At 46.6% G+C, this 27,325-nt stretch overlaps 1 protein-coding gene across 3 annotated transcripts in view; it reads left to right on the plus strand.

The window, feature by feature from the left end:
• PDLIM7 (PDZ and LIM domain 7) overlaps positions 1-27,325 on the plus strand; it is a 64,141-nt gene that overhangs the window by 2,648 nt on the left and 34,168 nt on the right. For all 3 annotated transcript variants that reach the window (XM_054978628.1, XM_054978631.1, XM_054978630.1), the window contains exon 2: positions 23,341-23,447. In XM_054978628.1, the coding sequence (XP_054834603.1) occupies positions 23,343-23,447 (105 nt within the window). In that variant the 5' untranslated portion in view covers positions 23,341-23,342. The remainder of the gene's footprint in view (positions 1-23,340; positions 23,448-27,325) is intronic.

The following is a 27,325-nucleotide window of genomic DNA, read 5'->3' on the forward strand; positions in this document are numbered from 1 at the left end:
CTCACTTCCCACAGAGTCAGCTGGCATGGGAGGGGCAGTGTTACCCCATTCCTGTAGCTGCTTGAAGGTTACACAGTGTAGCCGGGGAACTCCATGCATTGTGATATCTGCATGTCACCAGTAACCACATTGGCACTACTCAGCCAATGATGCTGCTGTAGTTTGTAGATGCTGTTAAAAAATCTCACTTGAGCCAAGTGACTGCCTAGTGAGCTCTTGTTGTGAGAGTGGAGTCCCAGGACACTCCTGCAGCCTGTGGCAAGGGGCTCTGTTCAGACATGTTATGCCAACTCACAGCCTTTGGAGGAGGCGGGAGAAATCAAAGCTTCTAGCGTCTTCCTAGCAGAGTACATTCCTCTGCCATTCCCATGGAGAAAAGGTGTCAAGCTGTTACTGCTGAAATGCTCCAGACTGAAGTGTCTTAGCTTGCCAGGGAGGGGTGGTATGAGCTGCTAAGCTGGTTGGTTGTGAGGGGTTTCTCTTGAAGTGGGAGCACTACATTCTCCATACTGGTTTGCAAGAAAGGGAGTGAGAGACGCCTTTCTGTTCTCTTCCTGTAGCTCTCTCACCCACTCTGGGTTGAGAGGGGAGGTGTCCTAAATAGCCCCAAAGAACACGGTGTTTCTGCATTGTGTGCATTTTCTCCCCTTCTCCTTTCCTTCTGTATTTTTCCTCCCAGCTCCTTGAGTAGGCCCTGCCAGGAAGCATTTGATGTTTGCAGCGGTAATTTGCATCTCCCAATCCTGATGAGCAACCAGTGGAATATGACAGGGTCGCCTTGCATGCCTTATATAGACAACAAACTGTCTGGGGGAGGGAGAAGGGTGTGCTTGGCCTTTGGACTCTGCCTTGCCTGCTTGCTATAGATTGGGGGTGCTTTGACGAACACCCTCCCCCCCAAAGTAGCAAGGGGTGATTGTGGGCCATCTTTTCCTGATCAGATAGGGGGATTAGGTCCAGGTCCTTGCCTCATCTTCCTTGGCCAGCAGCTATCTAAAACACAGGCAATGGAAACAGAGCAATTTCTCTATTTCTGTTTCCCACCCCTAACTGCGTGTGAGCGTGCTCCCTCAAAGATATTATTATACTCCCAAGTCAGAATCTTATCTGCTACAGGAGGGAGTGCAATCCATTAAAATAGTGATAATAATATGACCTTATGACTTCTGTAATCTGGGGTTTATTGGCATGGGTCAGACTTTGCCGTGGGCAGGGGGTTCAAAGCAACCTTTTCCAAGCCCTGCCAGCTATGAGCTTGTGAACTAAGCTGAGGCCTAATTACATGAGATGCAGGGAGACCTGTGAGTGGATCTTTCTAGCATTGAAGAAAGTCAAGTATCAGTTGTGCAGAACCCCCAATTCATATCATGATTCTGGTGTAGGAGCAGAAAGGAGTTCAAACCCTTTCACTCTGCCCCAAACAGCTTTGCCAGTTAAAACTGACTCCTTGTCTCTCTCCCCTACCCCTCTTTTTAACCCTGTTTGGCCCTGCTAAGGAGCAGCAGAATGTCATAAGTGTCTTCCATGATAGGCAGAGTCTCACCCAGACTCAACAGTGCGCATTAAGTTTCCCTTTATTGACATGAACCAAGTCCAGAAATGTCTCCACATGAAAGCTGTTCCCTTCACCTGCTTGCCCCTTTTAAAACCTTAGGGGGCTGAAATGTTCCTCTGCCATAGTTTGGTTCCATCAGGCCTGACCAAGTCTGGTTGTCTTACCTTGCTTAAGGCCATAACTCCTCTTCTAGATTCCCCTTCCTTCTCTGCACCTTCTCAGCCTTTCCCAGTCAACTTTCCTTTTACTCCCTCTCTGAGGGAGACTCTAAACACTACTTGCTTCACGAGTTTGCCATGGAGCCAAACCAGGGTCGTGCAGGCAGCAGCTCTGGGGAATGGCTTGCATTAAAAAAAGGAGAGCCCAAATGGGCTCAGAAAGCTGTCATCGGGAAAGGGAAAGCTCCTGCCTCTCTCCTAAGCATTTTTCCCTGTTCAGAAACTGTGTGTGTGGGGGGGAGGGAGTTTTCCTGTTTCTGCTGCTGCATGTAGAGGTATTGTGTGCATGTATGGCAGCAGAAACAGGACCCCCCCCCCCCTTCCTGGAACTGTTTTTGCACAGGGAAAACCACTTGGGAGAAAGGCAAGAAGGTTTCCTTCCCCTAGCATCAGCTTTTTCAGCCCATTTGTGCTCTCCTTTTTTAATATAAGCCATTCCCCAGAGCTGCTGTGTGGGTTGGCTCTATGGTGAACTTGTGAAGGAAGTAATGTTTAGATTGACCCTGACTCTACCCCTTTCTTTCTTGTCATTTTTTGTTTATCCCTGGAACTCCACCCCTGCTGGTCAAGCTCAGCACTGCTCCTCTTATCTCTGAACTCTGTCTCTTAACTTCTTCCCTGCCTTGCCCCACCCCAGCTGGTCTTGAGTAGAGCTAGCTTAGGTTGTCAGGGCCCTAGTCGGGGCAGGGGATCCTAGTTCTCATCACCTAATGCCGTTCCAAATAGCTCTGTGTGTGTGTGTGGGGGGGAGAATTAAAAAAAAACTCACTAGAGGTATGAACATAATGATGTCACTTCAGGAAAAAAAACCAGAAGAGTGGTGGCAGCTCTAGGAATCACAGTAAACTCTATTTTTATGATGATTCCTAGAGCTACGGCCATCGCTTTTGAGTTTCCTCAGAAATAACATCATGGTCACAACAACAATGCCCTCATGATGTCCTGTACCCAACTCTCCTGTAGGTTGCGAGACTTGGCCCAGCAACCCTAAGCTACCTAGAGACCCTTCCTGCCAATCTTGCCTGAAGCCAAAGCCTTGGGCTTGCAAAACTTCCCACCCCTGCTGCCGTACTCAGCAGCTGATATGTGGAGGAGAGGTTATCCTGTAGACGATGCATCCCCAATCCTGCTGGGACCATTGTGCTGCTGCTGTGGCCCCAGCAATGCCCTACCCTGTCTTGGAGCTGTTGCTTTTGGTTCAGTATGTTGGGCCTCCTCTGGTCTCCACTACTGCCTCTATGCCACCCTCTGGTACGAGAAAAGGACAGGCAAAGAGAATGCCTGTCTGCTCCTTTCTAGTGTTAATAATAGACCATCTATTATATAAGTGTGTTCCGTTTCAGTGGTGAAACTGTGCAGGAATAGAAGGATGAAGCCCTTATTTGAATGAGGGTCCCTTATGGCTGCTATTTACATAAAAAAACCTGAGAAGATCCATTCACAGGTCTCCTAGTGTTCATCTTCGTTCTTCTGTGCCTCCACACATGGGGACTGCGCAGGCGCAGGCCAGCCGCCGGAGAATTTTCTAGAGCTTCCATGGCTCCGAAGGGGCCGTTTGTCGCGCGCCTCAGCGACCGTTTCCCGCCCAAACGGTCACGTGATCCTCCAGCGACCAACGGCCCCTTCCCTCAGTTCTCTTCTTGCCGCCGCTTGGAGAGAACGTGAGCTTCGTTGCTCTGTGCTTTGTGCTTTTTCTGACTTCTGATTGATCTTTGGCTTTTGACTTTGGACTTCGGACCTCGACTACTCTTCGGCTTACTGATTTGGACTTTGACTGGACTCGGTAAATACGACCCGGATTGTTTGACCTCTCTCTAGCGTGCCCCTGAAGATGGCCTCAAAGGCTCTCTTTAAGCATTGCTTACAATGCCACACGAAAATGGCCAAGACCGATGGCCATGAACTGTGCCTCTTTTGTTTGGGGGAGACCCACAATGTGTCGGCCTGTAGGATTTGCCAGGGCTTCACCAGCAAGGCCCGGCAGGAGCGCAAGGCCCGACTGAACTCCTCCCTGTGGCAGAAGGTCATGTCCGGAGGCGCCCCGTTACCTTCCCCCAAGGCCGGCCCTAGCCCCTCTGCCGAACGGCAATCAAGAGCTGGCTCAGTGGCCTCCGCGAGGTCGGGGTCGAAACCGCGTCCCCCGAGTGCCTCGGCGTCGAGAGCGGCCTCTCCAGCGCAGGGACCGGTGCGGCCGCCCCGTAGCGCATCTTCCACCAGGTCGGATCCGAGACCGACATCGGAACCGAGGATCCGGGTACCGAGTCCCCGATCGGAACCGACGACCGGATCGATTCCGATGAAGTCTAAGAGGTCGAAGCCGAGGTCCCCTTCGAAGGCGAGGAGCGCGTCGGTTCCGAGGTCTTCTTCGGAACCGGCAAAGAAGAAGAAGAAGACCAAACATCATCGGTCGCCGCATCCCGCTCCCCAAGAGGAGGTCATCGTGCTTCCTCACACGCCTTCCCCTCATCTGGGTTCCCCCGAACCAGAGGAACTCGCCGTGCCGGTGCCGGATCCGATGGCCTTCGAGACGGTGCCCGCAGAGTTCTCGTCGGGGCCGGAGCCGAGCCCGCGCCGTCGGAGCCGACCATCGCCTGCTCTTCGGTCGCCGAGGCTGGAACCGAGCCCGTCTCCTCGTCGGAGCCGTCCTTCCCCTGCCCGTCCATCTCCACCTGCTGCCGGTCGTGAGCGACGTCGGTCTGGGGACAGTGTCCGATCGGCCCGGTCCACTGCGTCCCAACATCGACAGGCCTCCTACCTCCCCTCGCCATACCGTTGCCAGTGGGAAGGGGCACCTGCCGGCTTCTCCATGTCGGAACCGGGACCATCGACGTCGAGGCCGGCGTGGGCTCCCCCTCCACTCCAGGTTCCGGAATCCCAGCTCGGTTCCGATGAGGAGGATGTGGAGAGCTTTGGCGGCTACCAGTCGGAGTCCTGGTCCGAACCGTCGCCGGCTGAGGAGCTAGTGCCATCTGCGGACTCGCCATTCGAGGACCTCCGCATCTACGCCGACCAGATGGCAAGGATGGCCAAGGCTCTCGAGATGGACATCTCTTCGGCAGTCCCCCAGACCAAGGACAAGCTCCTCAAGCGTATCTATGGGGATAATCCGGCGTCCGTTGGCTTCCCCATGCTCGAGGGTATTGAGGAGATTGTGGAGAAGGTGTGGCAGGTGCCCTGTGATCAGCCTCCAACATCCAAGCGCATCGAGCAGCTTTACAAAATCAAGCAGGGCACCTGGCCGGCGTTGGTGAAGCACCCTCCACCTTCCTCCTTGGTCACAGAGGAGTTCAACCCCCGACGGTCGGGTCACTCCTCGGTGCCTGCCGATAAAGAGGGCAAGAAGCTTGATGCCATGGGCAGGCGCCAGTACATTGTAGCTTCGCTGGGTCTGAGGATTGCCAACTACCAGACCATCATGGCAGGGTACCAACTGTACCTCTGGGAGAAGTTGGCGTCCTATACCCGAGACCTCCCACCTGAGCAGAAGGCTGTGGTGTCCCTGCTGCAAACAGAGGCTGTCCGGCTGTCTAAACAGCAAATGAATGCTGGGAGCCACGCTGCTGACACTGCTGCTAGAGGGATGGCTTCGGCGGTGGTCCTCAGGCGCCACTCTTGGTTACGGTCGACGGCCCTGTCCCAAGAGGTGCGTTCCAGGGTGGAGAGCATGCCCTTTGAAGGGGACTCGCTGTTCTCCAAGTCCACCGACGAGACCCTGAAGAAGAAAAAGGAGGACAGGCAGACGGCGCGGTCCTTGGGTCTGGCTCCAGCGGACAAGCCCTCCTCCAGGTCACGGTACGCCCCCCGGTCCGGCCCTTACCATTACCAGGGCAGATACCAACAACAGCGGCCGGGCTACCACCAGTATCCTGCCTACCAGCAGCGGCCTTACCCTCCCGCACAACAGCAGAGGAGGCGTCGGCCCTTCAAGCCTCGTCCGGCACAACAACCGGCCCAGCAGAAAGATCAGCAGGGCACCGGGAGGCAGTACTGACGGGTCACGCCAGCCGTATCCCCGAACTTTTCGGACAGACTGAGTCCACTCCTCTCTGAGTGGGAGTCAATAACATCTGACTCATGGGTCTTAACTATTGTTGAACTGGGATACGGGCTGGAGTTCGTTGAGCTGCCTAGATGCAGTTCACCCCTGACAGCTGTCAATAACACTATGGCCGAGCTGGATGCGGAGATTGTGTCGCTCTTGGCCAAGGGTGCTGTGGAAGAATTGCCCTATGAGGATTCTGTACAGGGTTTCTTCTCTAGGTTCTTCCTGGTCCCCAAGAAGGATGGGGGCTTACGTCCCATTTTAGATCTGAGGGGCCTTAATGCCTTCCTCAAGATGACCAAATTCAAAATGGTTACGTTGGCGGCTGTGATCGCCTTGCTGAAACAGGGAGATTGGTTTGCGGTTCTTGACTTAAAAGACGCATACTTTCACGTGGGCATACGGAAGGAGCACAGGAAATACCTGAGCTTTGTTTACCGGCAAAGGGTTTTCCGGTATAAGGTGCTCCCCTTTGGCCTGTCCACTGCCCCACGTGTGTTCACTAAATGTGTGGCCCCTGTGGTTTCCTTCCTACGGGAAGAAGGCTGTACCATCTTTCCGTACCTCGATGACTGGCTCATCGTGGCTGAATCGGAGTCTAGGCTGGTGCAGGACATTGGCTTGGTACTTAGCACCTGCCAACGCCTGGGGCTCCTGGTGAACTTGGAGAAATCCAAGCTGGTGCCCAACTGCAAAGTGTCCTACATTGGTGCACTGCTAGACTCTGTGGAGGGTAAGGCTCTGCTTCCCTTGGAGAGGGCTCGGTCCCTAAAGGGTCTAGTGTCCGTGTTTAAAAGGAACCGATTCCGGTCTGTGCGCACTATCCAGTGCTTACTAGGGCATATGGCAGCGGCCACCTCTGTGGTGCCTTTCGCTAGGCTGCGTATGCGCCCGCTCCAGAATTGGTTTGTGCGGAGGTACGATGCTCTGCTGCACCCTCCGTCCCTCAAATTCTCTATCCCGAGGGTCATCCTCTCCTCCTTGGACTGGTGGCTGTCTGATGACAACTTGTTTAGAGGGACCCCCTTTGGGTATCAGCACCATGACGTCACGGTTACCACTGATGCCTCTCTGCTGGGATGGGGGGCTTACTGTGGTGATGTATCTGTGCAGGATGTCTGGTCTGAGAGGGAAAAGACCCTCCATATCAATGTGCTTGAACTAAGGGCCATTCGTTTCGCACTTGTGTCTCTTACAGCACTGCTGAGAAATCGTCAGGTCTTGGTGCAGACGGACAACACGACTGCCATGTACTACGTGAATCAGCAGGGGGGCACAGTGTCTATGGCCCTGTGCCGGGAAGCCACGCTCACTTGGCAGTGGGCTATCAGGAACGGCGTGTCGCTCCGTGCTATACACGTGGCTGAGTCAGACAATGCCCGGGCAGATGCCCTCAGCAGGGTCCCTTTGCTGGACCACGAGTGGGAACTGAACGTAGAGTGCGTTGGGCCGATCTTCCAGATGTGGGGTCATCCAGTGATAGATGTATTCGCCACTGCGGCGACCACCAAGGCCCACACGTTCTGTTCCAGGGCAGGGAGCGACCCCCTCTCTATTGGGGATGCCTTCCAGTTTACGTGGACGCAGGGCTTGCACTACATGTTTCCTCCGTTCCCCTTGATTCCCAGGGTCCTGTGCAAGATAGAGGAGGACGGGACGGACTGCATCCTGGTGGCCCCCTTCTGGCCACGGCAGGTTTGGTTCCCGAAGCTCCTGCGGATGTCCCAACGGACGTATGTGAGTCTGCCCCCTCGGCAAGACCTTCTCCTAAACGGGAGCCTAGTCCACCATGATCCCAGGAAGCTGCACCTAACGGCTTGGCGGATCGTTCCTCCCCGATAGGCTTTACTGACGAGGTACAGAGGGTCCTCCTGAATGCTCGTCGGCCATCCACTAGGCGCGCTTATGCGGCCAAGTGGCGCAGGTTTGAGCTCTGGGCACTTGCCAGAGGAGTGGTGCCTGACAGCAGTCCCTTGGGGGTTGTGTTCGAGTATTTGTGCCACTTGCGTGGCCAGGGCTTGAAGGTGTCCTCCCTCAAGGTCCACCTAGCAGCGATATCAGCTGCTCACACCCGAGTTGAGGGTGCTACGGTGTTTTCTCACCCACAATCCCGCCAGTTTCTTAAGGGCATGTACAATCTTTACCCACCTGTGTCGGCGCCAGTGCCTCAGTGGTCACTGTCCTTAGTGCTCTCACGTCTCATGTTGCCTCCATTTGAACCAATGGCTACCTGCCCCTTGGATATGCTATCCTACAAGGTGGTGTTCTTGGTGGCCGTCACATCGGCCAGAAGGGTCAGTGAGCTGTCTGCACTGCGGTCTGACCCTCCCTTTCTTGTGTTTCATCCCAACAAGGTGGTCCTGCGTCCCTGCCTCGGGTTCCTGCCCAAGGTGGTGTCCGCCTTCCACCTCTCGCAGGATATCTCACTACCTGCGTTCTTTCCTCGACCCTCCTCTAAGGGGGAAAAGGCCCTTCATTCCCTAGACTTGAAGAGGGCCCTAGCCTATTACCTGGATAGGACAAAGGGATTCCGCACCAGTCCTCACCTGTTTGTGTGTTTTGGGGCCAAGGACAAGGGTAACAGGGCTTCCTCACAGACCCTGTCTAGGTGGATTGTGACGGCCATTGGCAAGGCCTATTCCCTGGCAGGGGTGGCTTGCCCGCTTCGTGTCAGGGCCCACTCCACGCGGTCCCAAGCGTCCTCTTCGGCGCTCCTCAGGGGGGTGCCCCTGGTTAACATTTGTAAAGCAGCCACATGGTCCTCTGCAGACACCTTTGTCAGGCATTACGCCATTGATGTCAATGCGGAGCAGGATGTATCTGTGGCTAGGGCTGTCCTACACTCCCTTTTTTCCTGAAGGAGTTTTGGGATGACTTTCTTGGCGTACCTGCTGGGTACCCTTGAGTGAAGGAGTGTATATATGTACCTTGGGGTGTATATATGTAAATATTGAGTATTTATGTGTCCTTACACAGTTTTTTACATAGATGTATATATGCATATCTATTTGTTTATGCTTGTTTGTTCAATAAAATTGTGTTGGACTTCACCCCCGCCTTCCTTATTGTGTGAAGCTTGGTACACTCCCATGTGTGGAGGCACAGAAGAACGAAGATGAAAACAGGGTTAACATACCTGTAACTTATGTTCATCGAGTTCTTCTGTGCTGACACACAACCCTCCCTCCTACCCCGCTGTGAACTCCAATGCACGATAATGTAATGGCTGTAACGGAAATTGGTGTTTTTAAGGTGTTATGGCTGAAGTGTGTTGGTCAAGCGGCGGCAAGGAAGAACTGAGGGAAGGGGCCGTTGGTCGCTGGAGGATCACGTGACCGTTTGGGCGGGAAACGGTCGCTGAGGCGCGCGACAAACGGCCCCTTCGGAGCCATGGAAGCTCTAGAAAATTCTCCGACAGGGAAAAGCCCGGATAGTGGTAGCTAGCAACAACAAGTCCGGGAATGAACCGTTAATCAGCAATTGAGTAGTAAAATGTTCTATTTTATATAAGTGCAAAGTGCAAAAGTGCAAAAGGTGTCTTAATAAATATGCGATTCTAATAAATACAATAAATACAAATACAAATACAATTAATCCAAGTCCTATTTCTATGTCCAAGTCGTTGTGGTGAACGCTTGTATCCAGCAGAGCTGTAACGCCGCAATGGGCTCACTCCTAAAAGTCACAGAGTTGAAGAGAAGGTGATTCCAGTCCAATCCAAACTATGATAATCTTATTCAAAAATGTGCCGACGGGATTATGCGGGCATCCTATACAATTCCCGTTTCGTGTATTGCACACTTCCTCTGGGCACAATTAAAGATGGACTGTAATAAAAATACATCTATATGAATATATAATATATAATATAATAACCATCATTACTCAATGCATGCATACAGCATATACTCACAAATCACCCTTGTGCCAATTGCTCTAAAAGTGACTGCCAACAATGTTCCTTGTATCAATCCATAACAATCATATAGCAAGTGACATGGACATAAAACATACAGGAAAGGGCGTGCTTAAATATACAAGCTCCAACAGATCAATTAATCATATGACGGACCCTTAAAGTACAACACTACTTTTAAGGTTACATAGTGCTATATCAGTACAACAAATACATATCAACACACAAAGGGAAGATGGAGAACCTGAAGAACCAAACTGTATTTTTAGCCCAAAAAACATGAGTAGTCTATTTCATTGTTAAGACCCGTAGGGGCAAGACTCTGAAGCCTGAAAATCCACCTCGTCTCTAACTGCAGCAGCCTCCTGGGGCCATCTTCAGGGATAGGTTCCTGAATTGAATCTACCACAGTGATTTTAAGGTCGCCCAGGGTATGATGACAATCCCAGTAGTGTGAGACCAGCGGCGCCTCTTTAACTTTGTTTTTTATTCTGGAGACATGTTCCTGGATTCTAGTCCTGAGGGGACGGGTGGTATTACCCACATAGTATAGTGGGCAGCTACATTGAATGACATACACAACGTTAGACGATTTACATGTAGTGAACCCCCTTGGTATTTCACGTCTATCCGGAAACATGTCCAAAAATTTAATCATATAGGAACATACATTACAGTCTCCACATCGAAAGTGGCCTCTAGGAGCTGGTCTAGTTTGCCTTTGGGCGGAGGTCTCCGGAGAAAATTCAGACCGAGTAAGTATGTCTTTAAGGGATCTAGTTCTACGGAGTCCGATGGCGGGGCTACCCTCACACCCAGGGATGTTATCAATTAAATGCCAGTGTTTCCGAATAATTCGACATATGGGGGCGGACAATGGGGTATAATCCAAAGCCCATTTCAAACGATTATTATTACTACGGGCTTTGGGGGCCAGTAAATCCTCTCGTGGCGTGACAACAGCCCTATTTTCAGCCGAGGCGATAGCTGACCGGGGGTATCCTCTACTAGAAAAAGCCTTTCCTAGTTTGATACAGTTAGCCCTAAAGTCTCCTTCGTGGGAAGAGTTGCGTTTGAGCCGCAGGAATTGGCCCACTGGAATATTATATCTAAGGCGTTGTGGATGGAATGAGGAAAAATGGAGGTACGAGCATCTGTCTGTGCTCTTTTTAAAGGGCCGTACACCTAATTGACCATCACTAGATTTATAAATGGTAACATCCAGGTAGTTAATGCAATCATTACTACCTTGCCACGTAAATTTAATGTCTGGGCTGATGGTATTTACCCAAAGTCCAAACTGTTCTGCAGCCTCCCGTGTTTTAATCAGGGCAATGGCATCATCTATGTATCGGCGGTAATACACAATGGATTCTCTATAAGGATTATTCTCTCTATTTAGAATGTAATCCGTCTCTAGTTGGGCCATAAATAGGTTGGCGATGGAGGGGGCGGCCGCGCACCCCATCGCCACACCTTTAATTTGGTAGTAGAATTCGCCATTGAATTTAAAATAATTACGCTCCAATATTACATCCAAGATATTGAGCAGAAATGGAGTGGACGGACTCTGCGATGCTCTAGTGAGTAGAGCTGTTTCCACCACCATTCTAGCCCCCTCATGGGGAATCGATGTATATAAAGACACTACATCAAGTGTCATCAGGTAAGCAGAGTCAGGGAGCACTAAACTCTCCACGGAGGCAATGAGCTGCATGGTATCACGTAAATATGCCTCCGTGCGACCCACAAGTGGCTGCAGAAAATTATCTAAATAAATAGAGAGGGGTTCCAATACCGAGTTGCTGCCTGAAATTATCGGCCTTCCAGGAGGCGGTCTGCCTCCTTTGTGTATTTTTGGAAGCAGATAAAACACTGGGGTGCGGGGACACTTGTTCTGCAGTCCCTCATGGGTTTTGTTGTCAATTTCATTATATATCAAACCCTCATCTAAGACAATCCTAATAATTCTTCGAATCTGGGGCAGCGGGTCCCTCCCGATTTTCTTATAGTCGGAGGCAACTGAAAGCTGTCTGGTTGCCTCTTGGAGGTAGTGAATAGTATCTTGTATCACTATACCCCCGCCCTTGTCGGCAGATTTAATAATGATATTAGGATCCCTTTTCAAAGAATTGAGTGCCTCCCATTCACCTCGGTCTAAATTGTACCTATGCGCTCTCCTCTGCCTTTCCAAATGTTCAATGTCCCTAAGTACCACCCTTTCAAAACAATCTATTGAAGAGTCCACCACTGGGGGACAAAACGTGGATTTCTGTCTGATATTGATGTCCGGAGCTGCATTAGTGGAGTTACCAAAAAACTTTTTTAATTTTATAAGTCTAAGCAATTTATACACATCTAGTCTAGTGTCAAAAGGTTTATAACTAGGTGTAGGCACAAATCCAAAGCCCTTATTAAGTACACTTCTCTCTATCGGGGTAAGTTGTCTCGAGGACAGATTGAACACTAAGTCCTCGGTTTGTATGGTCTCCTCGAGCGTGGCGGACCTTTCCCTAAAAAATTATTATTCCGATTGCCTCTAAAGGGATAAGAGACATTGCGGCTCCGCAAACTTTTTGTACTAGTTCCCTCGTCACCGGAAGTATCCGTTTCTGAGGGCTCTGTAGTTTCAAAGTCCGATCCAGTCTGAAGATTCCTCGCCCAGGAAACCCTCTTACGTGGTCTAACGTTAAAGTCTTCTTTCCATGTATAAATCCTACCCGATGTGTAATCTTTCCTGTCCCTCTCAAATTTCCTCAATTTTATTTCTTTCAGCTTTTCTTTACTTTCCTTAATATTGCGGTCTAGCTCCACCTTATTGGCTTCAAATTCCTCCATTGTCAATTTCCCTTTTAGCTGTTCCTCTAACCTCGTAATTTCTGCTGTGATCCTATCCGCCTCCATGTTGGATGTCCTAATCAACAACAACATTAAATCAAAGGAACATTTATTAAGTATGGCCACCCAACGTTGTGTGAACTCATCATTATCCTTAAACATTCCAGGCGGCTTATGGATGCGTAAGCCTCTCGGAATGAATTTGTTCACTGAATAGTCCGTCAGAGATGCCGCGTTAAGTAACATGCGACATTTTTTGGTTTCTAGCTGCTCAAGGGTCGTCCAGTCCTCCATCGGTATAGGTGTTGTACTCCCCAATAAGGACTTATTAACAGCCAAAATGGAGTCCCTTTCCTCCGTAGAATAGGCAAAACATTCTGCCAAATCAGACATAGTTCCCTATTAACAAAGTGTTAGATCAAACCGACAGGGAAAAGCCCGGATAGTGGTAGCTAGCAACAACAAGTCCGGGAATGAACCGTTAATCAGCAATTGAGTAGTAAAATGTTCTATTTTATATAAGTGCAAAGTGCAAAAGTGCAAAAGGTGTCTTAATAAATATGCGATTCTAATAAATACAATAAATACAAATACAAATACAATTAATCCAAGTCCTATTTCTATGTCCAAGTCGTTGTGGTGAACGCTTGTATCCAGCAGAGCTGTAACGCCGCAATGGGCTCACTCCTAAAAGTCACAGAGTTGAAGAGAAGGTGATTCCAGTCCAATCCAAACTATGATAATCTTATTCAAAAATGTGCCGACGGGATTATGCGGGCATCCTATACAATTCCCGTTTCGTGTATTGCACACTTCCTCTGGGCACAATTAAAGATGGACTGTAATAAAAATACATCTATATGAATATATAATATATAATATAATAACCATCATTACTCAATGCATGCATACAGCATATACTCACAAATCACCCTTGTGCCAATTGCTCTAAAAGTGACTGCCAACAATGTTCCTTGTATCAATCCATAACAATCATATAGCAAGTGACATGGACATAAAACATACAGGAAAGGGCGTGCTTAAATATACAAGCTCCAACAGATCAATTAATCATATGACGGACCCTTAAAGTACAACACTACTTTTAAGGTTACATAGTGCTATATCAGTACAACAAATACATATCAACACACAAAGGGAAGATGGAGAACCTGAAGAACCAAACTGTATTTTTAGCCCAAAAAACATGAGTAGTCTATTTCATTGTTAAGACCCGTAGGGGCAAGACTCTGAAGCCTGAAAATCCACCTCGTCTCTAACTGCAGCAGCCTCCTGGGGCCATCTTCAGGGATAGGTTCCTCACTACATGTAAATCGTCTAACGTTGTGTATGTCATTCAATGTAGCTGCCCACTATACTATGTGGGTAATACCACCCGTCCCCTCAGGACTAGAATCCAGGAACATGTCTCCAGAATAAAAAACAAAGTTAAAGAGGCGCCGCTGGTCTCACACTACTGGGATTGTCATCATACCCTGGGCGACCTTAAAATCACTGTGGTAGATTCAATTCAGGAACCTATCCCTGAAGATGGCCCCAGGAGGCTGCTGCAGTTAGAGACGAGGTGGATTTTCAGGCTTCAGAGTCTTGCCCCTACGGGTCTTAACAATGAAATAGACTACTCATGTTTTTTGGGCTAAAAATACAGTTTGGTTCTTCAGGTTCTCCATCTTCCCTTTGTGTGTTGATATGTATTTGTTGTACTGATATAGCACTATGTAACCTTAAAAGTAGTGTTGTACTTTAAGGGTCCGTCATATGATTAATTGATCTGTTGGAGCTTGTATATTTAAGCACGCCCTTTCCTGTATGTTTTATGTCCATGTCACTTGCTATATGATTGTTATGGATTGATACAAGGAACATTGTTGGCAGTCACTTTTAGAGCAATTGGCACAAGGGTGATTTGTGAGTATATGCTGTATGCATGCATTGAGTAATGATGGTTATTATATTATATATTATATATTCATATAGATGTATTTTTATTACAGTCCATCTTTAATTGTGCCCAGAGGAAGTGTGCAATACACGAAACGGGAATTGTATAGGATGCCCGCATAATCCCGTCGGCACATTTTTGAATAAGATTATCATAGTTTGGATTGGACTGGAATCACCTTCTCTTCAACTCTGTGACTTTTAGGAGTGAGCCCATTGCGGCGTTACAGCTCTGCTGGATACAAGCGTTCACCACAACGACTTGGACATAGAAATAGGACTTGGATTAATTGTATTTGTATTTGTATTTATTGTATTTATTAGAATCGCATATTTATTAAGACACCTTTTGCACTTTTGCACTTTGCACTTATATAAAATAGAACATTTTACTACTCAATTGCTGATTAACGGTTCATTCCCGGACTTGTTGTTGCTAGCTACCACTATCCGGGCTTTTCCCTGTCGGTTTGATCTAACACTTTGTTAATAGGGAACTATGTCTGATTTGGCAGAATGTTTTGCCTATTCTACGGAGGAAAGGGACTCCATTTTGGCTGTTAATAAGTCCTTATTGGGGAGTACAACACCTATACCGATGGAGGACTGGACGACCCTTGAGCAGCTAGAAACCAAAAAATGTCGCATGTTACTTAACGCGGCATCTCTGACGGACTATTCAGTGAACAAATTCATTCCGAGAGACTTACGCATCCATAAGCCGCCTGGAATGTTTAAGGATAATGATGAGTTCACACAACGTTGGGTGGCCATACTTAATAAATGTTCCTTTGATTTAATGTTGTTGTTGATTAGGACATCCAACATGGAGGCGGATAGGATCACAGCAGAAATTACGAGGTTAGAGGAACAGCTAAAAGGGAAATTGACAATGGAGGAATTTGAAGCCAATAAGGTGGAGCTAGACCGCAATATTAAGGAAAGTAAAGAAAAGCTGAAAGAAATAAAATTGAGGAAATTTGAGAGGGACAGGAAAGATTACACATCGGGTAGGATTTATACATGGAAAGAAGACTTTAACGTTAGACCACGTAAGAGGGTTTCCTGGGCGAGGAATCTTCAGACTGGATCGGACTTTGAAACTACAGAGCCCTCAGAAACGGATACTTCCGGTGACGAGGGAACTAGTACAAAAAGTTTGCGGAGCCGCAATGTCTCTTATCCCTTTAGAGGCAATCGGAATAATAATTTTTTAGGGAAAGGTCCGCCACGCTCGAGGAGACCATACAAACCGAGGACTTAGTGTTCAATCTGTCCTCGAGACAACTTACCCCGATAGAGAGAAGTGTACTTAATAAGGGCTTTGGATTTGTGCCTACACCTAGTTATAAACCTTTTGACACTAGACTAGATGTGTATAAATTGCTTAGACTTATAAAATTAAAAAAGTTTTTTGGTAACTCCACTAATGCAGCTCCGGACATCAATATCAGACAGAAATCCACGTTTTGTCCCCCAGTGGTGGACTCTTCAATAGATTGTTTTGAAAGGGTGGTACTTAGGGACATTGAACATTTGGAAAGGCAGAGGAGAGCGCATAGGTACAATTTAGACCGAGGTGAATGGGAGGCACTCAATTCTTTGAAAAGGGATCCTAATATCATTATTAAATCTGCCGACAAGGGCGGGGGTATAGTGATACAAGATACTATTCACTACCTCCAAGAGGCAACCAGACAGCTTTCAGTTGCCTCCGACTATAAGAAAATCGGGAGGGACCCGCTGCCCCAGATTCGAAGAATTATTAGGATTGTCTTAGATGAGGGTTTGATATATAATGAAATTGACAACAAAACCCATGAGGGACTGCAGAACAAGTGTCCCCGCACCCCAGTGTTTTATCTGCTTCCAAAAATACACAAAGGAGGCAGACCGCCTCCTGGAAGGCCGATAATTTCAGGCAGCAACTCGGTATTGGAACCCCTCTCTATTTATTTAGATAATTTTCTGCAGCCACTTGTGGGTCGCACGGAGGCATATTTACGTGATACCATGCAGCTCATTGCCTCCGTGGAGAGTTTAGTGCTCCCTGACTCTGCTTACCTGATGACACTTGATGTAGTGTCTTTATATACATCGATTCCCCATGAGGGGGCTAGAATGGTGGTGGAAACAGCTCTACTCACTAGAGCATCGCAGAGTCCGTCCACTCCATTTCTGCTCAATATCTTGGATGTAATATTGGAGCGTAATTATTTTAAATTCAATGGCGAATTCTACTACCAAATTAAAGGTGTGGCGATGGGGTGCGCGGCCGCCCCCTCCATCGCCAACCTATTTATGGCCCAACTAGAGACGGATTACATTCTAAATAGAGAGAATAATCCTTATAGAGAATCCATTGTGTATTACCGCCGATACATAGATGATGCCATTGCCCTGATTAAAACACGGGAGGCTGCAGAACAGTTTGGACTTTGGGTAAATACCATCAGCCCAGACATTAAATTTACGTGGCAAGGTAGTAATGATTGCATTAACTACCTGGATGTTACCATTTATAAATCTAGTGATGGTCAATTAGGTGTACGGCCCTTTAAAAAGAGCACAGACAGATGCTCGTACCTCCATTTTTCCTCATTCCATCCACAACGCCTTAGATATAATATTCCAGTGGGCCAATTCCTGCGGCTCAAACGCAACTCTTCCCACGAAGGAGACTTTAGGGCTAACTGTATCAAACTAGGAAAGGCTTTTTCTAGTAGAGGATACCCCCGGTCAGCTATCGCCTCGGCTGAAAATAGGGCTGTTGTCACGCCACGAGAGGATTTACTGGCCCCCAAAGCCCGTAGTAATAATAATCGTTTGAAATGGGCTTTGGATTATACCCCATTGTCCGCCCCCATATGTCGAATTATTCGGAAACACTGGCATTTAATTGATAACATCCCTGGGTGTGAGGGTAGCCCCGCCATCGGACTCCGTAGAACTAGATCCCTTAAAGACATACTTACTCGGTCTGAATTTTCTCCGGAGACCTCCGCCCAAAGGCAAACTAGACCAGCTCCTAGAGGCCACTTTCGATGTGGAGACTGTAATGTATGTTCCTATATGATTAAATTTTTGGACATGTTTCCGGATAGACGTGAAATACCAAGGGGGTTCACTACATGTAAATCGTCTAACGTTGTGTATGTCATTCAATGTAGCTGCCCACTATACTATGTGGGTAATACCACCCGTCCCCTCAGGACTAGAATCCAGGAACATGTCTCCAGAATAAAAAACAAAGTTAAAGAGGCGCCGCTGGTCTCACACTACTGGGATTGTCATCATACCCTGGGCGACCTTAAAATCACTGTGGTAGATTCAATTCAGGAACCTATCCCTGAAGATGGCCCCAGGAGGCTGCTGCAGTTAGAGACGAGGTGGATTTTCAGGCTTCAGAGTCTTGCCCCTACGGGTCTTAACAATGAAATAGACTACTCATGTTTTTTGGGCTAAAAATACAGTTTGGTTCTTCAGGTTCTCCATCTTCCCTTTGTGTGTTGATATGTATTTGTTGTACTGATATAGCACTATGTAACCTTAAAAGTAGTGTTGTACTTTAAGGGTCCGTCATATGATTAATTGATCTGTTGGAGCTTGTATATTTAAGCACGCCCTTTCCTGTATGTTTTATGTCCATGTCACTTGCTATATGATTGTTATGGATTGATACAAGGAACATTGTTGGCAGTCACTTTTAGAGCAATTGGCACAAGGGTGATTTGTGAGTATATGCTGTATGCATGCATTGAGTAATGATGGTTATTATATTATATATTATATATTCATATAGATGTATTTTTATTACAGTCCATCTTTAATTGTGCCCAGAGGAAGTGTGCAATACACGAAACGGGAATTGTATAGGATGCCCGCATAATCCCGTCGGCACATTTTTGAATAAGATTATCATAGTTTGGATTGGACTGGAATCACCTTCTCTTCAACTCTGTGACTTTTAGGAGTGAGCCCATTGCGGCGTTACAGCTCTGCTGGATACAAGCGTTCACCACAACGACTTGGACATAGAAATAGGACTTGGATTAATTGTATTTGTATTTGTATTTATTGTATTTATTAGAATCGCATATTTATTAAGACACCTTTTGCACTTTTGCACTTTGCACTTATATAAAATAGAACATTTTACTACTCAATTGCTGATTAACGGTTCATTCCCGGACTTGTTGTTGCTAGCTACCACTATCCGGGCTTTTCCCTGTCGGTTTGATCTAACACTTTGTTAATAGGGAACTATGTCTGATTTGGCAGAATGTTTTGCCTATTCTACGGAGGAAAGGGACTCCATTTTGGCTGTTAATAAGTCCTTATTGGGGAGTACAACACCTATACCGATGGAGGACTGGACGACCCTTGAGCAGCTAGAAACCAAAAAATGTCGCATGTTACTTAACGCGGCATCTCTGACGGACTATTCAGTGAACAAATTCATTCCGAGAGGCTTACGCATCCATAAGCCGCCTGGAATGTTTAAGGATAATGATGAGTTCACACAACGTTGGGTGGCCATACTTAATAAATGTTCCTTTGATTTAATGTTGTTGTTGATTAGGACATCCAACATGGAGGCGGATAGGATCACAGCAGAAATTACGAGGTTAGAGGAACAGCTAAAAGGGAAATTGACAATGGAGGAATTTGAAGCCAATAAGGTGGAGCTAGACCGCAATATTAAGGAAAGTAAAGAAAAGCTGAAAGAAATAAAATTGAGGAAATTTGAGAGGGACAGGAAAGATTACACATCGGGTAGGATTTATACATGGAAAGAAGACTTTAACGTTAGACCACGTAAGAGGGTTTCCTGGGCGAGGAATCTTCAGACTGGATCGGACTTTGAAACTACAGAGCCCTCAGAAACGGATACTTCCGGTGACGAGGGAACTAGTACAAAAAGTTTGCGGAGCCGCAATGTCTCTTATCCCTTTAGAGGCAATCGGAATAATAATTTTTTAGGGAAAGGTCCGCCACGCTCGAGGAGACCATACAAACCGAGGACTTAGTGTTCAATCTGTCCTCGAGACAACTTACCCCGATAGAGAGAAGTGTACTTAATAAGGGCTTTGGATTTGTGCCTACACCTAGTTATAAACCTTTTGACACTAGACTAGATGTGTATAAATTGCTTAGACTTATAAAATTAAAAAAGTTTTTTGGTAACTCCACTAATGCAGCTCCGGACATCAATATCAGACAGAAATCCACGTTTTGTCCCCCAGTGGTGGACTCTTCAATAGATTGTTTTGAAAGGGTGGTACTTAGGGACATTGAACATTTGGAAAGGCAGAGGAGAGCGCATAGGTACAATTTAGACCGAGGTGAATGGGAGGCACTCAATTCTTTGAAAAGGGATCCTAATATCATTATTAAATCTGCCGACAAGGGCGGGGGTATAGTGATACAAGATACTATTCACTACCTCCAAGAGGCAACCAGACAGCTTTCAGTTGCCTCCGACTATAAGAAAATCGGGAGGGACCCGCTGCCCCAGATTCGAAGAATTATTAGGATTGTCTTAGATGAGGGTTTGATATATAATGAAATTGACAACAAAACCCATGAGGGACTGCAGAACAAGTGTCCCCGCACCCCAGTGTTTTATCTGCTTCCAAAAATACACAAAGGAGGCAGACCGCCTCCTGGAAGGCCGATAATTTCAGGCAGCAACTCGGTATTGGAACCCCTCTCTATTTATTTAGATAATTTTCTGCAGCCACTTGTGGGTCGCACGGAGGCATATTTACGTGATACCATGCAGCTCATTGCCTCCGTGGAGAGTTTAGTGCTCCCTGACTCTGCTTACCTGATGACACTTGATGTAGTGTCTTTATATACATCGATTCCCCATGAGGGGGCTAGAATGGTGGTGGAAACAGCTCTACTCACTAGAGCATCGCAGAGTCCGTCCACTCCATTTCTGCTCAATATCTTGGATGTAATATTGGAGCGTAATTATTTTAAATTCAATGGCGAATTCTACTACCAAATTAAAGGTGTGGCGATGGGGTGCGCGGCCGCCCCCTCCATCGCCAACCTATTTATGGCCCAACTAGAGACGGATTACATTCTAAATAGAGAGAATAATCCTTATAGAGAATCCATTGTGTATTACCGCCGATACATAGATGATGCCATTGCCCTGATTAAAACACGGGAGGCTGCAGAACAGTTTGGACTTTGGGTAAATACCATCAGCCCAGACATTAAATTTACGTGGCAAGGTAGTAATGATTGCATTAACTACCTGGATGTTACCATTTATAAATCTAGTGATGGTCAATTAGGTGTACGGCCCTTTAAAAAGAGCACAGACAGATGCTCGTACCTCCATTTTTCCTCATTCCATCCACAACGCCTTAGATATAATATTCCAGTGGGCCAATTCCTGCGGCTCAAACGCAACTCTTCCCACGAAGGAGACTTTAGGGCTAACTGTATCAAACTAGGAAAGGCTTTTTCTAGTAGAGGATACCCCCGGTCAGCTATCGCCTCGGCTGAAAATAGGGCTGTTGTCACGCCACGAGAGGATTTACTGGCCCCCAAAGCCCGTAGTAATAATAATCGTTTGAAATGGGCTTTGGATTATACCCCATTGTCCGCCCCCATATGTCGAATTATTCGGAAACACTGGCATTTAATTGATAACATCCCTGGGTGTGAGGGTAGCCCCGCCATCGGACTCCGTAGAACTAGATCCCTTAAAGACATACTTACTCGGTCTGAATTTTCTCCGGAGACCTCCGCCCAAAGGCAAACTAGACCAGCTCCTAGAGGCCACTTTCGATGTGGAGACTGTAATGTATGTTCCTATATGATTAAATTTTTGGACATGTTTCCGGATAGACGTGAAATACCAAGGGGGTTCACTACATGTAAATCGTCTAACGTTGTGTATGTCATTCAATGTAGCTGCCCACTATACTATGTGGGTAATACCACCCGTCCCCTCAGGACTAGAATCCAGGAACATGTCTCCAGAATAAAAAACAAAGTTAAAGAGGCGCCGCTGGTCTCACACTACTGGGATTGTCATCATACCCTGGGCGACCTTAAAATCACTGTGGTAGATTCAATTCAGGAACCTATCCCTGAAGATGGCCCCAGGAGGCTGCTGCAGTTAGAGACGAGGTGGATTTTCAGGCTTCAGAGTCTTGCCCCTACGGGTCTTAACAATGAAATAGACTACTCATGTTTTTTGGGCTAAAAATACAGTTTGGTTCTTCAGGTTCTCCATCTTCCCTTTGTGTGTTGATATGTATTTGTTGTACTGATATAGCACTATGTAACCTTAAAAGTAGTGTTGTACTTTAAGGGTCCGTCATATGATTAATTGATCTGTTGGAGCTTGTATATTTAAGCACGCCCTTTCCTGTATGTTTTATGTCCATGTCACTTGCTATATGATTGTTATGGATTGATACAAGGAACATTGTTGGCAGTCACTTTTAGAGCAATTGGCACAAGGGTGATTTGTGAGTATATGCTGTATGCATGCATTGAGTAATGATGGTTATTATATTATATATTATATATTCATATAGATGTATTTTTATTACAGTCCATCTTTAATTGTGCCCAGAGGAAGTGTGCAATACACGAAACGGGAATTGTATAGGATGCCCGCATAATCCCGTCGGCACATTTTTGAATAAGATTATCATAGTTTGGATTGGACTGGAATCACCTTCTCTTCAACTCTGTGACTTTTAGGAGTGAGCCCATTGCGGCGTTACAGCTCTGCTGGATACAAGCGTTCACCACAACGACTTGGACATAGAAATAGGACTTGGATTAATTGTATTTGTATTTGTATTTATTGTATTTATTAGAATCGCATATTTATTAAGACACCTTTTGCACTTTTGCACTTTGCACTTATATAAAATAGAACATTTTACTACTCAATTGCTGATTAACGGTTCATTCCCGGACTTGTTGTTGCTAGAAAATTCTCCGGCAGCTGGCCTGCGCCTGCGCAGTCCCCATGTGTGTCAGCACAGAAGAACTCGATGAACATAAGTTACAGGTATGTTAACCCTGTTTTAGTATTTTATCTGTTCAGGCCCTCATGCGATCTGATTTTTAGCTGTGGAGATGTAAAATCAGTGTTAGTGGTGCTTCTGTTTTGAAGCAACACTGATTTGCATAGGTTACATGAATATATTTGCCACCCACGAACATTCTAGTGCCTAGACATGTGGCAAGCCATTTCACATAACTACTCTAGTTGCTTTTATTGACTTGAGCCCAGTTACCAAAAAAGATAAATTTTATTTAAAATAAGACTTTTCATATGACATGTAAACCTGCAGAGAATATGAATTTTACTCTGTACTCCCAGATATAGTGGTCTTTTGATTTGGTGGATGTTGCCGCACAGGCTTTGCTGTGATAATGGTAGGGTGAGAGACCTTGGGAGGCTGAGGAGATAAGTCTTCCTCTCAGCATCTCTGTGTGCTTCCTCTGCCTCCTTTCTCGTATGTTGCTGCTGAGGAAAACTTCTGAATGCTTACTCTAAAGATGGAAGAAGAAAAAGCTGAAGGCATTGCTGCAGAAAATTGAAGGAAGCACTTGAAGTGTGGGGGAGGAAGATGTGCCCTGATGTGCACATACATTGCGCTTTGTGGTTTGGGGAAGGAGCTTGCACTTCCCCTTGCCTCATAGTTTGGCGCTGGAACCTCTTATTTATGGGAGGCATCTCTTACTCTTCAGTTGCCATCCTCAACAGCTGCCCCTTGTCCTAACTCTTTTACTTAAGAATCTCTTTTTTTCCCCTCCCCAGATATGAGTGACATGGATTCATACAAGGTGGTGCTGGATGGACCAGCACCTTGGGGGTTCCGGCTGCAGGGTGGCAAGGACTTTAACATGCCCTTATCCATCTCTCGGGTGAGTAGCTATCTGAAGTCCCTTTTCCAAGGACCTGTTCTCTGCTTCTAAGCCCCCATGAGCAACGGTGCTGGGCAGTCATAGAGGTCTGTTACGCTGCACAACTTCCACTGCAGGCATTTCTTAGTGCTTGGCTCTGTGCTGGTGTCAGTGTCATAAGAGAAGGGCTTTGCCCAAGGTGCTGCCAATCTTCCCTGCTCTCATGATGTAATGGAGGAGCTCTGAGCAACAGACTGTCACTTGATACCATGTTCTTGAGGCTCCTGCACTTTATTTTTGGATCCTGTGGTAGTGGCTCTTGCTTGTGGCTGGATGGAGATAGCTCTCCACAGGAAGGAATTGTGGTAATATGAATACATGTTCCTGTTCTTTCAAATGTGATGCCAGGGAGTGTAGCTTCCATAGGACAGCAAGCTGGCTTTGACTCTTTGTTGGCATAGGGTTGTGTTGGCACCTAATCAAACAGTGGTGCTGCCAGGGATGCTTTCTTTAAAGTCCCTCTTTTGCATATGGCAGTGTTGGTGGTGAGTCTGGAAAATACAGGATTGCCTTCTAGCTCAGGGTTTTTCTGCACACTCAATTTATTTCTGATTTTCTGAGCAGTCAATCTCCAAGCATTGGAAGCAGTTTGGGTATAGTTCTTCCTCACATTTGCCCTCCCTCAACATTTTTACATTTGTGGAGTTGGTTTATTTTGTTCTGCACATGCCTTGAATAATCAGAATTTTCAAGAGAAGGTGCTGCTGTCATTAGTGGCATCATCAGTGAGGTCATATCACCCGCACACGGTTTTATTTTTTTGTGCAAGCTTATGTCACTATATCAGTATAAGGGCTAAATTTTTTTTTAATGAACACGCAGGAAAGTCTTTGCATAGGGAAGCCTAAAAAGGGAACAGCTTCGCCAACCATACCTAAGCCCCTGCCCCCCCCTGTAGTTCAAACCAAACAGGGCCACCTGGGCTGACCCAGAGCAAGGAGGTGGAGGCTGGCTGCTGCAGGGGAAACAGACTTCTGTTGGGATGGAGCCTGGGACAGCAGTGGCTGTATGCTTTTCAGACTTTTTTGGCACCCAAAGTGGCTACCCCCGCTCTCCATGGCCACCAGGGCTTTTGCATTTTTTAAAAATAATCATTTCCATATTGTTATATCAACCTATTTTTGTAAGAATAGATGCAGCAGATTTCATTTTCTCGTCCCTTCCCCTGCAGAGATCTAAGGAAGAAGCATATCTCTGCAGTGGAAGGAGCTAGAGATTTATTTTTTTAAAAAATGAAAGCTGAAAATTCAGAGAATATGCTGCATTTACTAGTATAACGGTAGGTTGATATAACAATAAGAAAATGATGATTTTATATAAAACAAAACGAGGGGGGGGAGGAAGGTGGGGGAGGACTAGTATGACAATGACAAATATCCGGTAATTGAAAAGTGGGTTAGAAGTGGGTTCGAGTAGTGGAACAATCAAAGTCAAAAGAAACATTACACATGAGGGGGAAAAAATGGCTTCCAGAAAAAAGATCGGGTAAATGTGGTCTTAAAAGAACCAGGGGAATAAAACTGGGGCAGGGGAGACCAAAGTGAAAATTAAAGCCAAAAAAGTGTGTTTGGAACTTAAGGGATAAATCAAAGCAACATGGGTCCAGAAAGAACCAATGGAAAAAACCCTTGTGGAAAACCCCTCAGTCTCTGGCTGATATCTTTATCCCCACCCTGGGTTTAGCTGTTGCTGGGAAAACCACCCGCAGTCTGTTCTGAGGAAGAAAGGGCATGTGTCCAGGTCGAATCACTAGTGTGTGCCAGCACTTGCCATTTATCTTCTTGATGTCTTCCACCAGACGGCCCTTAAGAGCTGATTTCTTGAGCTTCTTGTGTGGCAAATGAGGCTTAATTCACTATTAACATGGTGTTTAAGGTCATGAGCCATCCTGGGGAGGTGGGGAGGGTTTCCTCAGGTTCAAAGCTGAGGGAAGCTTTAGCCTTGTCACTAGATCAGCCTCCACTTCGCATCTGTAATATAGGAGCATGAGGATGAACATGAAGTTCTTTAATGATAATTACTAAAATTACCCCTTGGTGTTTCAGTCTTACAGCTTCCCCTTCTTCTTTGCTGGTATGCATCAGACTTATTTTCTGGGTTCAAAGGAGCTCCTTTTGTAGCCTAGAACTGTAATTCCTGACCTGACAGTGCCCTCTAGGTTTGCTGGGTGCTCATGAAGCTGTCACTGGATGGCTTGCAGACAACTCCTCCTCGGTTTGGAATTGCCTTATAAGCCTTGGAATGCTGAGTGCAGCCGCTGCTGACGTTTGCAGCCGCTTGGCAAAGCAGACTGTTTTTCTATAAGTGAGAAGCCCCAAGGGCTGGGAAAGGCACAGTGAAGCCCCCCCCCCCACTCCAAAGCCAAACATCTCAGCCCCCACTTAAATGCCTTCCTAGTGCTCCACAGATTTTGCACCACCGTCTTGCCTTACTGGTTTCCTATCTCACTTTGTGCAATGAGGGAGGGTCTATTTACAGTCTCTGCTGCTCCATTGCTCCATGGCTGTTCTTCCAGCCCATCTCTGGGGACACTCTGCTTTCCTGCTTGGAGGGCTTTGTGTTGAGACAGCCTCTGTTATTTGTTCAGATTTTGTGTTTTTTTCCCCCTCCCAAGTTTCTCTTGGCTCATGGCCATCTCTTAACAAAAGCCCCTGCCTAGACAGGAGAGAGCCTAGCTACAGAGAGACCCCAGCTAGTGCCTCCCACCAACGTGCCAGACTCGAGCAGCAGCCCCCTTTGCCTTGCACTAGCATGCTACAGCCTATCTCTTTAAAGCTGTATAGAAGAGTTCTTTTGTGGTCAGGCCTTGGGAACCCTTCCCTTCCTGCACTCTACGTAACGAGTTGTGTTGGTCAGTGGGCATTATGGCTGGGTGTGGTGAATGTTTGTTGCTTAGTCTGAGGCACTGCTGCTTGGGTAGCTGCAGATGGATTTGCCAGTCCTGTACTCTGTGGTTTGGCTCTCTCCTCCTCGGCGAGTCTGCCAGGGTTGGTAATGGCTCCAGTGAGAGTGGTGTGCAGCACTTGCTGCAATGATTAGTGAAAGGAAGCCTAGCTAATCTGTCCTGTTGTGATGGCAGCTTAGTGTGCATTCACAGCTGCCACATTTCACCTTATTTTAGTTTTACCTTTACTGTCCTAGAACAAATCTGTATGTTTCCTGTAGGTATGCACTTTCTGGAATGTTGGCTTGGGATTTTACTTTCCCCTTTACTGCTGAACTTGCACAAATACAGCTCTTGAGAATTTATCTAATATGTTTGGGGGGGGAGAGGGTAAGTGTGAGGAGAGTGTAGGGATTGTGAAGTAGCACAGTTTATCTTTTGCTAAAATAATCTGCAAGTATTAAGATATTATAGGTCCAATGATGTAAGACTCACAAAGTACAAGATGTAGGGGGAAAAAGACTGACTTGTTAGGGGAGGGGTAGAACATTTAGTTGGAAAGGGGACTGTGGAACTTCTGTCCAGACGTTTGAAGCAAAGTCTTATGTCTCTTTTTAATAATATGAAAGGTCTTGCATCGAAAGCAAACATGAAGTTGAATACATATGGATCCTGCATATAAATGGGACTGCAACCGCCCAACGCACACATTTGCGAGGAGGGTGGACTGTAAGTTAAATAAATAAAAATAAATAAACATATACACTCTAAAATTGAACATTCCCTTGGCTTTATGTTCAGGAATGCCGGAGTGCCACTCTCAGACCTCCCATTAGGGCTGGCTTTTAGAAACCTCCAATATACCATTTTGGAATCTGTTACACAATCCAGATAATGGTTGCCATAATTTTTAAACGTATGCATCCAAATATTTTTAATCCATATATTTTTTGCA

The sequence above is a fragment of the Eublepharis macularius genome, chromosome 4 (genome assembly GCF_028583425.1).
Source record: "Eublepharis macularius isolate TG4126 chromosome 4, MPM_Emac_v1.0, whole genome shotgun sequence".
Taxonomy (NCBI): Eukaryota; Metazoa; Chordata; class Lepidosauria; order Squamata; family Eublepharidae; genus Eublepharis; species Eublepharis macularius.